We start from the raw sequence: 14730 nt of genomic DNA, 5'->3' as shown, positions 1-14730 counted from the left end.
CTTGTAATAGTGGTTTCATGTGTTCCTTGACAATTGATTTGGCTTAGAAAAAAGTTATAAGAAAACGTAGAATTCCTTTAAAATTGCGATTAATTGACTCACGAAATAGCGTACATATTATTTTTCGGGTGTCCCCTATTTCGTGACACTACCGAATCAAGGATATTATGGATAACATTTTGATGCTTGGTTTTTAAATAATTATTTATGATAATTTAAATGTAAGTTATGAAACAAATAATGCATTTATTTAAGTTTCTCATGACCTAAATTCGGTATATGTTTCGTTCACTAGAATTTATATGACACGAGTTTGAAGTTCACATAAATGACCAATTTTAAGATAAATTAACATAAGTACTACCAGTGCAATTTTGGTTTTAATTCGATTTGTTTTATTTATCTTTGTTTATTTGTGTAATATATTAGATAGATAATAGTCAATTGACACAATTTGCCAAAAATCCATGAATTTTACTTGGGGAATTTGGAATAATCAATATCACGAAACAAGAAACCGTATTAATGTTACTTTTTTCCAAGTTCGTGATATATAAACGTATAGTGTTAGGTACTTTTATGATACATACCATCAAAGAAATCGACATATTTTTTAGTTTTTTTAATACTGACCTACCTAAAAAATTTATTAATTACTTACTTTTTATTATGAATCATTGGCGTATCTGGGGTTATTTTCAGGGGGGGGGGGGGGGCTACCCTCACTTGAAGCAGCTCCAGAGATGGGATTAGGGGGAAGGGGGGCCGCCAGCCCCCCCCCCCCCACATTTCTAATGGTTATATAAATATTTTCACATATTGTTAGAATTAACAAATCAAAATTTTATACGTAGGTACGTACCTAGCTAGACACATTATTTCTCATAAATATTTCAGGTAAGTAATATCGTCAATTTCACACAATTCATTTATTCTAAATGTATATTTTCGTTTTTAAATTTATTAAACCCTTAATCATTATTAAAATATCCTAACTCGATCCATAAAACCTTATCCCGAAATAGGGGACATGAGTTCATGAACTTAGAATCAGAGCAAAATTTTATCACGAAACAGGATCCAAACAAGAGGTCCACAGAACAATTAATATTAAAAAAAGTTCAAACTATATAACTATAATTTATGTATTAAGTTACTGTCAAAAGACCAAAGTTTAGCATACAAAAGCTTTCATACTGATATCATGCTTGGTTATTTTTAAATAAAATGTTAAAGTCGTAAGTGCCTTAATATACCGAAGTAGGGGGCACTTACCTTATTTAAGCTTTAATGCCATTATAATTGGTACAAAAGGCGAAATTAATGCCTTTGGACATTCTCTGCCAGTTAACCTTTGGTCTAAGTAAAAAAAAATACGTTATTTCAGCTTACTTAGCCGGTCGTATGCCAAGATTCCGGATAACAACGCGAACGCCACTGTGTCTCATCCCCTTCATCCTTCCACCCATATTGCGCTGAAGGAACACGCGAAGGTTTTATTGGATGGGTCAACTGGCCCATTGGCGGTTATAAATAAAATGGCCAAAAATCAATCGGTTGATAGCAGGCATAGAGTGAGGTATGCGCATTCCAGAAACAGTATCTACTTATCTAAGTGGGCTGAATGATTTGCATTCGGCTAGCTTCGTTTTATTCCAGAAAACCGCTTTATTTATTGTGTATCCCGACAGCAACCCTCGCTAAATACGCAACAATCTGGGCGGCCGACCGGCAATTAGCTGCATAATGACGTAATCGCCGAGATGTACGTACTCCTACGCTTAACTTATCGGCAACATTCTGATAGGAGAAATGCGGCTCTAAAATAATTAACAGGATTTTTGAGTTATATTGGTAAATCATAAATTGAGCATATTTTTCTGCTCCTATTCTCCTACGCAAGTTATGAAATACGGATGTAAAGTCAAGCGAAACTTTTTTGAATGATTCCAAAATAAAAGGCACTCTTCATTCATATGCAGAATACACAAGTTAAACAAAGTTATGCAGCAGGAAACAGCTGAATGCGACATGATTTTTGGACTTTATTTATACATTCGGAATCCGTCTGTTGTGCGCGCCGCGCTAACGACTCGTTGCAAATGGAAATTCCACTTAAAAATTTACAGCGTTAATTTTTTTGTTTTTTCGGTTTTAAGTTTAATTTTACGTGAAAATCCTCTCATCCTCTCTTCATTGTTACATGCCGCGGATTTAACATAATGTGTCAAAGAAATACATGACAAGCAGTTTTATCGAAATTAAAATTAAGTATATTTAATTTAATGTTAAAATTAAATAATGTTGTCGCTACGAACGTTGATGCGTGAACATGCGTGAAAAGTTTTGATGTTGTTTGTTTCCATCCAATAACAAAGAAGGTGTTTCCACTTAACAGTTGGCACCCCTGGCGATTGACAGGACCTTACTCTACAGTGGCGCCATCTTGATGAGTGCAAATGCGATAGTCCTCCTACCACTTTAACGCTCACAAGTTGGTGCCACTGTCTTCGCTACTAGCAAGTCACAGGACCTTACTCTACAGTGGCGCTAACTGGTGAGCGCTAAAACGATAGCCCTCATTGCTAAAGAACGATGATAAAAACCTTAAAAATAAAATTGCTAAAAAATGGAAATAAATCGAATATCAAACCGCTGTCCATAAAAAGTCGATTGTGTCTCGATATATTCCTTGGTGCTGAACAAGAACAAGAAAAATTCTCTGGTTGTCTTTGGTTATTGTGTCGCTGTCAACTGTCAATGTCAGACATTTGAATAAGCCGCCAGCTGCCACATTTCTCAGCTGATTTGTTTGCTGTAAAATTTTATTAATTTTCAATAATTAATAACAAAAACATATGATCAAAATATGTTCATTAAAAAATTATACACGCTAGTGTTCATACGCAATGATGCGCAAATTCTATTGGGCTTGAAGAAACGCGGATTTGGTATTAACAAGTGGAATGGTTTCGGCGGCAAAGTGGAGCAAAATGAGAAGATAATTGATGCTGCAGCCAGAGAACTAAAAGAGGAGTGTTGTCTGAATGTAAAAACAAGCAATCTGAAGAATATAGGCCACCTGGAGTTTACTTTTGAAGGCGATTCGACGATGATGGACGTGAGAGTTTTCGCCACCAATTCCTTTGAAGGAGTCCCATCAGAGACGGAAGAAATGTTACCCAAATGGTTTGAATTAGACCAGATTCCTTACGATGACATGTGGCTGGACGATCGTCTCTGGTTCCCGTATATGCTAAAAGGGAAATTGTTCTATGGGAAATTCCATTACCAAGGTTTTGACAAAATATTGAACTACACTATTGAAGAGCTGGAATCCATGGAAAGTTTTTATGCTAAGAAGAAATAATCAGATGGAACTTTAATTTTAACATTTGACTTAGTGTGTAGTTCGGTTCTTTTATCACATGACATGATACATTGTTATTAGTGGTTAGGCTTCCAGCTAAAAGTAATGAATGGTTACCTACAATAATACAATGATAATTAGTTTCTTAAATTTTGATTCTCAGTACTGTGCATTTTACCTATTTAAATTTTCTAGTGACCTATTTAAGTTTTGTAGTTTTATTACACTGTAAGCCAATATCTCTGTTTTGTAGTAGTAGAGTTTATAAGATTACTGTGATTTTGAGAAATTACAATTTAATGAGTGAGAACTAATTATTAGTGTTAGGGCAGGACCCTAAATAGTATATTTTAGTATTAATATTCTGTGAGAAATATATTTGTAAACAAATCACATTTTGTTTCTTTGATTTCTAAAATATTGATGTACTCAATACAGAGAATGGGGACATCAAGCTCAATCACTAACATTAACCCATCAAACCCCAAGTGGTCTCATAAGACTGCACAAAACAAAGTGATTTCTATTGTCTCAATTTTCAGAGCTTAAAGGGTTAATGTTGTTTTAAGTGTATTCCAGGAGGATAATAATCAAACAAGGAATTAAAAAAATATTTTTATTCATCATCACCCATACAACATTGTGTAAAACCATTCAGAAAACAAACATACATTTAACTAAAGTACAAATTAATTTTGAACATTAAACCTACTTTAGAAGTTAGGTGTAAAAATTAGAAAGACTACAGCTAGCTTTTAAGGCATATTGCAATGGATATTAGTCTATTTTATTTGAATACTTAGTAGGTATTATTGAAATCTTGAGGCAGTATTTGGCACCGGGGTTATGTATTTTGATAATTTATTGTTCTTTTATGTAATCAATTCGTAAATCTGACTAGTGAGACTGTTTCTTATTCTTATTTTTAGTTTTTATACACAGTGCTGTAGTGATTCTGATCCTCGACCACTATACATTTTATCGAAGTGGATTGCTTACAATTTATTGATGATTTTATAATCACGGATTATTGTTAAATGACAATTTTAGGTCAATTAGCAGTAAATCAATTCCATTGAAGATTCACAATAGATTGAATGTTATTAAAGCTCATGAACTCCATGTTTTTAGACTGAACTAAAAGAGAAGAAAACAATACAAATTCACTGAACATTAGAATTGTCTTTTGATTTCAAATTGCTTTCTGTGTGTTGGCGCAAATAGACCAAACAAGTGTATGAAGGAATCAACAAACATTGGCATTTTAAGTGTTCACTTCCATAAAAAAAAATCTTTATGGTAAGGCAAAATACTGTATTTCCAACCTGTGTGAGGCATGAAAAAAACATTAGATGTGGTTTTCCAAGTCTTGTTTGGTCATTCGCAATTTTTTTTTATCCTAAAAACATGTTGGCAGTAATGTAGACATGTCTCATTCTCCCCCACTGTCCACATCAGACAGGGTGGTCCGGGCGAGATTCCTGGCCAGCGCCAGTCGCAGCAAGTCGGCCTTCTCGCCAGCTAGTGCTAGCGGCTTGAGCTCCAGACACAGCATGATCTCGAAGGTGTCGCTGGATGAAAAGACTGGCTCGTCTGACTCTAAGAGAGGGAGTGTGTCTAGGAGGAGCGTCTCCCAGAAGCTGGCGAGAGAAAAAGGTACTGTTAGTTACTTAGGGATATACAGGGTGTTATGTAAATGGGTATATGAGCCGACACTAGCCTCTGTTAACATAGTCATATAAATGGTATGGTGGAGTCAGAAAATTGATATCTTCATTTTAATTTTCATACAAATCGGATTTTATAAAATTTATTTTGTATGAAAATAAAAATAAAAAAATGATGATATCAAATTTCTTACTTCACCATACCATTTATATGACCATGTTAACATGGGCTAGTGTCGGCTCATATACCCATTTACCTAACACCCTGTAGAGAGTTGCCAACTAATGCGCTGAGTTCGAAACTCAGTGTCGTATTAGAAATTCACACACACAAAGTAATCAAAATATGTGCTCATTATCCACTGCGGTATCAGTACTCAACGTTCGAATAATCTTTAGTACTACGCAAGCAATGTATGCTGTTTACATTATGACGTCACGAGTAATGTGTTCTGTTTTTGGGCATAATGTCACATCTCCCTTTAGTTTCTGTGATCTGAGGTTAGTTATGTTTGCTATCAAAACTACTACCAGATCGAGCTAACTGCGCACCGGCTGGAATGCTACTCTTCCTCCCATTTATCCGAACTTCTCCCCGCATTCGCCCCGTCCGTACCAGAGCGTCGTTATGACGTCACGGCTGATAGGTGCACAGTTACTCGACCGGATTGTCTCTCAAAAAATATCTCATTTTTTATTGAGAATTTACAATTCAATTTACGTTTCTAGAGAAGAAATATGTTTAAAGTATAGAAAACTTACTAATCAGGTGCTATTTTGGATGTGAGCAAAGACACTAGTAGTTTGCCGGCCTTCTTGAATTCTCTATTTTTGTACAATCTGTGGAAGTCACAGTACTTTCCTGCAACAAAAACATACATGAGTTATGGTGGAGCAGTAGGCAGTCATATTTATACATACATACATATGATGACGTATTCTGTGCCTTTTACAAAATTGTGGTGTTTCGACAGTTAAAGGTAAGACAGTCAGTTCTTTAGTGGTTGAGGATTTCGGACGAAGTTTGCTTCTACCTTCGGCCTGATCATCATTGCATCAGATGAGACAAAGACCAAGAGGTAAGAGAAGAGACGCAGAATGTACTCATCGCAAAATGAGCAATTTGCAAAATGCGCACTTTTCTAAAGTCCAGTCGCCGAGCAGATAAAATTTCGTATATTGACCCATCCTTATCGCTCGGTCGTTATCATATTGCTGTCGCGACTGTGCGACGGGCGGCCGCAGTGAGTGTACAAGTACGACAGCAATATAATTACACACGAGCGGTTAGGATGAGTAGCTTGGGGTCAATGTACGAAATTCTATCTGCTCGGGGACCGGACTTTATACAAATGCTTTCTTTCAAAAATTATAGAAATGTGCGCATTTTTCGAAATGCACATTCTACGTCAGACGTAGTTACGTTTACGTCAAATGTGTCACAGTGACCCACCCAAGAACAGCAGCGTGTCGCACAGCAGCATGGCGGCTCCAGCCGTGAGTAGCAGATCGGCAGCCGGCAGCGCGCCCGTCGCGCAGTACTGACGCAGTGCGCGGTCGGCGGCGCGCGCGCACAGCGCCGAATCGCGCGCGCGCACCGCCCAAGACAGCGCGCCGCCGACGCGACCGCCCGCTAAGTGGCGAGCGCCCATGCAGGTGCATACTGATTGCACTGGGAACATTATAAAGGTGTTATTAATCTTATCTTATCTTATATCTTATCTTATTATATAAAAGAAAGTCGTGTTAGTTACACCACTTATAACTCAAGAACGGCTGAACCGATTTAGCTGAAAATTGTCAGGGAGGTAGTTTAGAGCCAGGAGAAGGACATAGGATACTTTTTATCCCGTTCGAAATTAAAAAAAAGTCTGCTTATTTATTGCCATTAAGGCGGAACAAAGTTCGCCGGGTCAGCTAGTTAATAACAATAATAGCCCCGCAGGGCAGCTTTGTGGCGAGCTGTTGGTGAGTAGCGACACCACGGGGCCAGTTGTTAATCCGAGTGCTCCCGAGAGTCGGTCAAGACCCTCGTCTTCTGAAGTGGAATCCGAGAGGGTCTGCAGGACTTTCTCCTCTGGCTTGCCTTAACCGGCCGGCCAGAGTGGAGTCGCTAGAGCTATATGCTCCAGGGGTGGAAGTGTTAAAGGGCATAACGCCGCGAGTAACCTCGGAGAAAGCGCAGCACACCTCTCTACATATAGTCAGAGACTAGATCCAGCATGTGCTCCACTTTCACTTTTTTCGATTATTTTACGCTTAAAACGGCCTCTACGTGTTGGATCTGTATCCCCACGCAAGCCTTATAAAGGACCGGGCCACTTTTGTTGACCCGTGAGCTCCAAAGCGTACAAACATAATAATAATAAATACTCTTTATTGCACACCAAAGAACAGAACAGAAATAAACACACAAGGTACAACTAGGCGGTCTTATCGCTATGAAGCGATCTCTTCCAGATTTTAATGTGATTTCCCCAAGCGGAAAACTTCGGGCGCGTCTGCACCTGCATGACAGTAAAATACACTGGTTTTCATAAACGCACGAGCGCGGGGCTGTTGCCCAAGATCCCGATTACCAGGTGCGTATTCCACTCAAAATCAAATCAAATCAAATCAAAATTATCTTTATTTGTTTAGACTAATTAAATTAGTACTTGCAAATCGTCAAATGCTCTTAAGGAGCCTATACATGTCTCATTCTTTTTTTGCCCTAGCACTAAAATAAATACTCGTATGAAAAGGACACTTGCGGGTGCAACGTATGCGGGGCACCACGCTAAGCAATAATTCATTTCGTTGTGGGTCGAATGAATTTAACCATCCCCCTGGGACAAACTTGAAACGGTTGGGTTGTTTAAGGTCAAGCTGTCTATGGCTTTGGATTGATTGATTTGCTTGAATAGTCCCACCGAAATTCAGCACATAAACTAAAACTTATTTTATTTTTGCAAGTAGGCTTATAAAAAGCACTTTTACATGTCCCAGTATTAACCCTACCACTGCTTCAGGACAATAAATGGGCCAGTGCTGAGAAGCGACGCAAGAAACTCAGGAAACTCAAATCAAACTTCGCCGTGTTAGAAATGTTCACAACAATATAATAATTCACATACATCCTACACGCATTTGAGTATCGTTTTTTTTCCTTTTATTCTATCTGCGATCAGCTATCATCCTTTATCAGATTGGATTGAATTGGTAATAATGAGTACCTAAACAGTATTCATTTGTTACTCATCAACTTACCGACTCCCAGCAGTCCGTATTTCTTGGCTTCAGCGACTATCCTCATCGCCTTGGCCTCGTTCTGCACGGGCATCCGCTCCAGAATAAGTTCGGCGCGCCGCAGCCCCTCCGGGGGCCGAGACGCGAGGTACGACAGGCCTACAGACCACAGAGACGGGTGCTCCATAAGCAGGGACCCGTACTCGAGGATCAGGCTGTCTCTGAGCCGGCCTGTGACACTGCAGAGAAACAATACATGTTAAATAAAAAATTGTGTGTGGCCGTTTGGTGTAGTGGTTCAGAACGGACTACTATGCCGAGAGGTCCCGGGTTCGATTCCCGGCCGGGCAGAAATTGAAATGATGAATTTTAATTTCTGTGACGGGTCTGGGTGTGACTATGTATAATATTTATGTATTTAAAAAAAAAAGTATATAAGTAGTATATCCGTTAAGCTAGCACCCATAACACAAGCATTAAGTTGCTTACTTTGGGGCTAGCTGGCGCTGTGTGAAATTGTCCAAAGATTTATTATTATTATGTTTATTTTTAAGATTATATCTTTCACCACTTTAAAGATGGGTGTACTTAACCTACGATGCGGGCCTCAGCCAAGCATCATAGGGCGCAGTGCTGTGAAAAATTTACGTGTGATGCGGCAGGTATTCAGTATCGAGGCTTTTTGAAGGGTGTAGAGCAAATTACTTGGGACATCTAAAATTTCATATTATTATTATAAAATTGATTCTTTTTTATGCTAGACAAGGCAGGTATTTGACCACAATCGCACCTGGTGTTAAGTGAGATGCAGTCTAGGATGGTACATATCTGCCCTGTACACTCTCGCTTTGAAAACGCCCGGATTATAGTGTTCAGGAAATACAGCAGCAGGCAGCGAATCCCAGTCCCTAGCGGTTCGCATTATAAACGAGTTCTCGAAACGCTTAGTGCGAGCTGGTGGAATGTCGACAATGTAGGGATGGTACGCTAACCTGCGTCTGGTTCCCCGGAGATGGAAGGGGGCTGGTGGAATTAGGTTGTGTAATTCCTTCGCACATTCTCCGAAGTGTAGCCTGTAGAAAACTGTTAGAGAAGCAACTTTACGGCGGTGGGACGATAGTAGGACTCTTAGGGCCCTCGTCCACGGTATCGCTACTAACGCGCGTTAGTCGTTTTTGCAACGCACTGAAGAAGTGATTCCAACGAGCTACTACTGCCGGCAGCGCGACTGCATCGCTACAAAAAGTCGCCGTCGGCAAGGGCCCTTAAGGTCAAGGCAGATTTATCAACTCGGAAAGGGGTCAACACCGTATCGCCTTTCGTGAGCTGTCATGAAAAATGAAAAAAAAAATGAAAAGTGTGGTCGGTGTGGATAAGTATGCGTTGCGGTATGGAGTTTCATACAAAGAATACTGAGTACTTAGGCCCAGAAGAAACACACGGTGAAACGCAACTGCAACGAAACTGCAACTTCTAGTTGCTTTTGAGTTGCATCTAAGTTTCTGCCATAGCGTCAGTTGAGAGACCACAGATGACGCGACCAGTCAAAGTTCCAGTTTCGTTGCAATTGCGTTTCGCCGTGTGTTCTGGGCCTTACTGACCGCTTCGAGTTGAAACGGTTACAATCCCTTTCCGTGTTGATAAGTGTGCTACTTTAAGGTACTAAATAAAGCATCATTCTTCTTACTCGGTCTGGTGTTTATCCATAATCTCCAGCTTGCCGCAGTGGAACAGAATGTCAGTCAGATGCGTAGCAAACCAGCCGTTGTCCGATATCTGTTGTATTTCATGGATCACCTGCAATAAGAAAGAAGTAGCGGTTCAAATGAGTTACTATTCAATTTGTAATTTCAATTTAAAATTCTTTGTATCGCGAATATTACCATATTTTGCTCATTCCTCATAATGCTGGGTTTCTTTCGCTATACTTGTCTTGGCTTTACATTAAGGCACATAATACACCGCGTTAAACTATCGCACTTTTGCTGCACTGCTAAATTAGTTACCCATACAAGTGACGTTTAGGCCCCAGACTAAGGCCCGGTTTTTTGATTCGAAGTTAAAATAACCAATGGTCAAATTTGACAGATGTCAAATGACAAGTGATTAAATATCAGAAAAAAATGTTTTTCGAACAATGGTTAGCTTGACTTTTAGTACATTTTTTAACTATTTGTTTACATTTTGTTAATATTTAACCATTAGTAGCAAAATTTAACAATTAGTTATTTTAACCAAGAATCAAAAAACTGGGCCTAAGGGACAAAGGACGAAGAGAAATAACTTGTAAAGCCCGGTCCGTGAGCACGTAGAATTTTGTCCAATGACCCCTAACTACCCATCCTTATCGCTCGCGCGTAATTATATTGCCGTCGCGACTGTCCGACGGGCTGCCGCAGTGAGTGTGCGAGCGCGATAGCAACATAATTACGCGCGCGCTAGTGATAAGGATGGGTAGCTTGGGGTCATTGGACAAAATTCTAGCTGCTCACAGACCAGACTATAGGAACCAAAAACATAAAGTAACATTCTTAATGTAACATCAGAATTTCTTATAAAACAATATGACAAATGTGGCTTATACTGTTGATAATTATCCGATAATTATCTGATAATGATCACGAAGCGTAATTATCTTGATAATTTCGAACCCTGATCTGACACTAACCTGATGCAAATCACCGTCCATGAGCGCTCGCGCCATTTCATCAAGCGGCGTGGTCGGCGCGCCGGGCCTCATGCCGGCGCAGGCGGCGGCGGCGGCGCCGAGCGCGTGACGGCGCGCCCACGGAGCCGTGAACATCACCCAGCCGCCCAGGATGTCGAACCAGGACGAGTACTTGTCCCGGATCGACTCGAACGCTGAGTAGTCGCCGATGATCAACTGGTGATATTTTTGGTTATTAGTTGGAAAAGATGTAATAGAATACAAGTTACTAAAGCCTGGTCCGTGAGCACGTAGAATCCCGTCCAATGACCCCAAGCTACCCATCCTTATCGCTCGCGCGTAATTATATTGCTGTCGCGACTGTGCGACGCGCGCCCGCAGTGAGTGTGCGAGCGGGTCATTGGACGGGATTCTACGTGCTCACGGACCAGGCTTTATTAAAAAACTTTCGCGTTAAGTCAGCCTGTGCTGTGACCACGGCCGATGCAACTCGGTCGAAATTTCAGGCAAATACAGGTAATATTTCAATGTTACCTATCTGCGTATCGCGTTAAAACCTGTTTAAATTAATTCAAGTTACTATTGTTATTAAGCAGGTACACTATGCGGAAAATTGATCGAGACAGTGTAAACACGCACTTCGGTTTATCGCCGCCCATACTTCGGTGTGCGGGCTCGTGATTTGGTACTTGCACTATTAGATTTAACATAGGTGACAAGTGTGTGTTATTCTTATTTCTTTTTAATGCTGTTACCACATTGTTACTACATTGTTGTTACCACTAACTGAGTGTTAAAATGATTGAGGTGCCAAAAACTGCTTTTCTTGGGTTTCTTGTAAAATGACAAGAATCATCATCAAGGAGTAAAAGATCACATTTATGTAGGACACAGTCATAATGTTAAAATTAATAACTCAAATAAATTTAATTAAAATTCATTGAGTTTCAAATAGTAAAAGTACATAACATGTCTATAAAATAAAACTTCATCTGACTCATTATTATTGAATAAGTTTTGCATTATGCACATTGTTTTTCACAATGCTTCTACCAATAACAACTGCTGCCATAACAAGATGCCAAGGGATTTTTGTAAACAAGTTTTAAAAAATATTCCACTTTAGCATCAAGGTATACTTATGCAGTTGCAACAAGTGTGGTTTTGCAATAAATATGCTTAGGCTGAGTTGCACCACCTAACTTTAACGGTAACTATGACAATAACCGGTGCATTTTGTATGGAGTTTGACAGATTTTTGACGTTTGTCAAAGTCAAAGTAAGATGGTGCAACCCACCCTTAGTCTGATTTGCTATGCGGCCAAGGTTTCTTTATAAATGTCTATTTCATTTGTTTTGTGTAACGTAAAGATAGTTTTGACTCATAATACTACAAAAACAAACTATTCTGAGAAAAAAATACCTTCATAATAAGTTCCAACTTGGGTTGAGAAGCCAACACACGACTGCCAAGCTTGGAACGGCATTCCGCCTGCCAGTGCTTCCAAGATACGGTAAACTCCCCTGTTGATATACCGCCATATACCTGAAGTAATTAGACAAATAAAATTATATTTCAAGTGATTTATACAAAAATGTATGCTCAGCTAATCTCACTTTTTTTAATGCAATTTTTACATGGTTATGCGAATATCTCTAAACTTCAGACTAGTTACTTACACTGTACACAGGCATGCTCCTCAAAGAGTTGTCCAGCAACTTAAATTCATTGGAATCAGTCAGTGAATGCAGTTTCAACAACGCTCTAGCAACATCTACTCTTCCCTGAACAATCATTCCCACCACGGTGTCCCAGTATTCGGGGTGATCTTCGGACCCTCTCTCGCAGGCCTCTAACAACTGCGCAGCGGTCTGTTCGTGGCACGGGAAGTGGAAACGCACCCATTCTAGAAGATACGGCAAAACAATATCTCCAGGAATGTTGTCTATGTACAATATCTCACAGAGATGCCAAATACACTCGATAGAGTAAAATATTGTGATGTAAGAAAGCAAACTGTTCTTTTCTATGCCGTTAGTTTCTTTATTTGCGGCGTCCTGTAAGCTCTCGATGCAAACTCGGATGATTGAACGATACTGGCGCGAAAGTTTTAACAATTCCACTTGATTATCCGTAGACTTTGCAGCTTCGGCAGCTTTTTGTAGCGACAAAAACGTTCCATTGGATTCGTTCACTAGTTTACGCAAAATCGGAATGAATAAAAGAACTTCTTGGCGGATATCGAGTACTTTGTTTTCGGTGTTGGACGGCGAATTGCTAGTAATTTGACTACGTGGATATATAGAAAACTTGTTGCCGCGTCTCCAGGCACACGCTGCATGCTTCTCGAAGCATTTATCAGGCAGGACCTGAAAAAGTTTAATATTTAGTGCAATAAAAGCAAACATAACCTCAATCGTATGATCAAATTATACTTACAAATGTTTTAAGGTTCTTGGTAGATTCAGTACTTCCGCCACGCGCGGAACTACCTGGGTGGTTGGATATGCTCATTTTTGTCAGCACGAAACGATTCAATACGTAGCTAAATTTATATAGTTTAAAACAACAAGAAAGACCGTTTCATTTGTGCGGCAACACACACACATGAACAAAGAATAATGACATTGACAGTGACAAACACTTTTTTTATTTCTTCGATTTCTTCTGGCCTGGAATTTTGTTCATTGGCCGTGGCCGAAACGAAACACTTTTGTTCTGTTCGATTCTTTTCTTTTGCAGGAAAAGGCAAAGGAAAAGGAATTATAGTATACAGTCTCTTCAGTTTTTTTTGTAGGTCGAGCAGCAAGAGAACCTCAGTGCCACTGCCGTAGAAATTCTTCTATGGCCACTGCCATGGTCTTCCGATAATCTGTGAATTGTGAATACTATTATGTATAAATGTCTGGTAAATAGCTGTAGCATTATTTACTAAAATTATTTCAATTGAAATTAAAGAGCTATAAGTGCTATAAGAGCTAAAGAAGGGTTGAATTCATAGCTGTATGTTGGCAATATGATCAAAACGTCAATAGCATTTCCGCTATGTGGATACTCCTCGGTTTATTTTTATTTTGTTTTTGATGAATAATTTAGTGTAATTAATTAGTCATAGCAGTATCAATTCTATAGTTCATAATACTTTATTTACGTCCACACAGATATTTCAATGTGAGTAGTTTTTAATTATTAAGTATTTAACTTGATTGATCAAATGAGCTGAGCGGACGGTGGACATGTTGATTTTCGTCACGAATAAAAACGATTTGTCAATTCGTCAAAAAGTGTTTTGTTTAGACAAGAATTGAACAAAATTATTCAGTAAACCAAGTGATATCGTGTTGTGCGACTTGAGACCGCTATAATTTTGATTATGCTCGATGTATACAAACGTAAATAAGGTGGTTGAAGGAAAGGATACACAATAAGTCAATCATTACCATTTGGTAAGTTTTTGGTTGCATTTTTTTGCCTGTCACTTACTTTCTATGTAGTTACTGGACCGCAGCACAGTCCCACCGTTGCCACTACTTGCCTGTATTCATAGACCTTCACCCTCATGAGGCCGCATCCGATTAGTGAACGTAGTAAATAGCGGGCGAGCATGACGTAGCCCCGTCAGCGCCTTGCGAAGTATTTAGATTTAGGCCGCGTAATCTTCTTAGTTGTGTGTTTATTCGCGGGTTGGGTGGTTGTTTTGTGACGTCACGTGTATACAACGTGTCCCAAAATTCAAGGATAAGCCGGCGCCGCAGTGTGGACCTAGACATGACTGCTTTAGGAAAAATAAGAAAAA

General features: G+C 39.4%; 2 protein-coding genes across 2 annotated transcripts; one reads left to right on the top strand and one right to left on the bottom strand.

Moving 5' to 3' along the window:
* The first annotated feature begins 2674 nt into the window (after positions 1-2674).
* Positions 2675-3763, top strand: LOC135074887 (oxidized purine nucleoside triphosphate hydrolase-like). Its single transcript, XM_063969263.1, has one exon. The coding sequence runs from the start codon at positions 2870-2872 to the stop codon at positions 3368-3370; it is 501 nt and encodes a 166-aa protein (XP_063825333.1). The 5' UTR covers positions 2675-2869; the 3' UTR covers positions 3371-3763.
* Positions 3764-3972: 209 nt separating this feature from the next.
* LOC135074346 (nuclear pore complex protein Nup85) lies at positions 3973-13541 on the bottom strand. The gene is made up of 9 exons (XM_063968601.1): positions 13374-13541; positions 12614-13303; positions 12357-12479; positions 10934-11149; positions 9953-10062; positions 8287-8504; positions 6491-6709; positions 5800-5899; positions 3973-5010 (listed from the first exon to the last, which is right to left on the bottom strand). The coding sequence occupies exons 1-9, from the start codon at positions 13446-13448 to the stop codon at positions 4803-4805; spliced, it is 1959 nt and encodes a 652-aa protein (XP_063824671.1). The 5' UTR covers positions 13449-13541; the 3' UTR covers positions 3973-4802.
* Positions 13542-14730: the final 1189 nt, after the last annotated feature.

Source organism: Ostrinia nubilalis, chromosome 9 (assembly GCF_963855985.1).
Source record: "Ostrinia nubilalis chromosome 9, ilOstNubi1.1, whole genome shotgun sequence".
NCBI lineage: Eukaryota > Metazoa > Arthropoda > Insecta > Lepidoptera > Crambidae > Ostrinia > Ostrinia nubilalis.
This window is presented reverse-complemented; position numbering and strand designations above follow the sequence as displayed.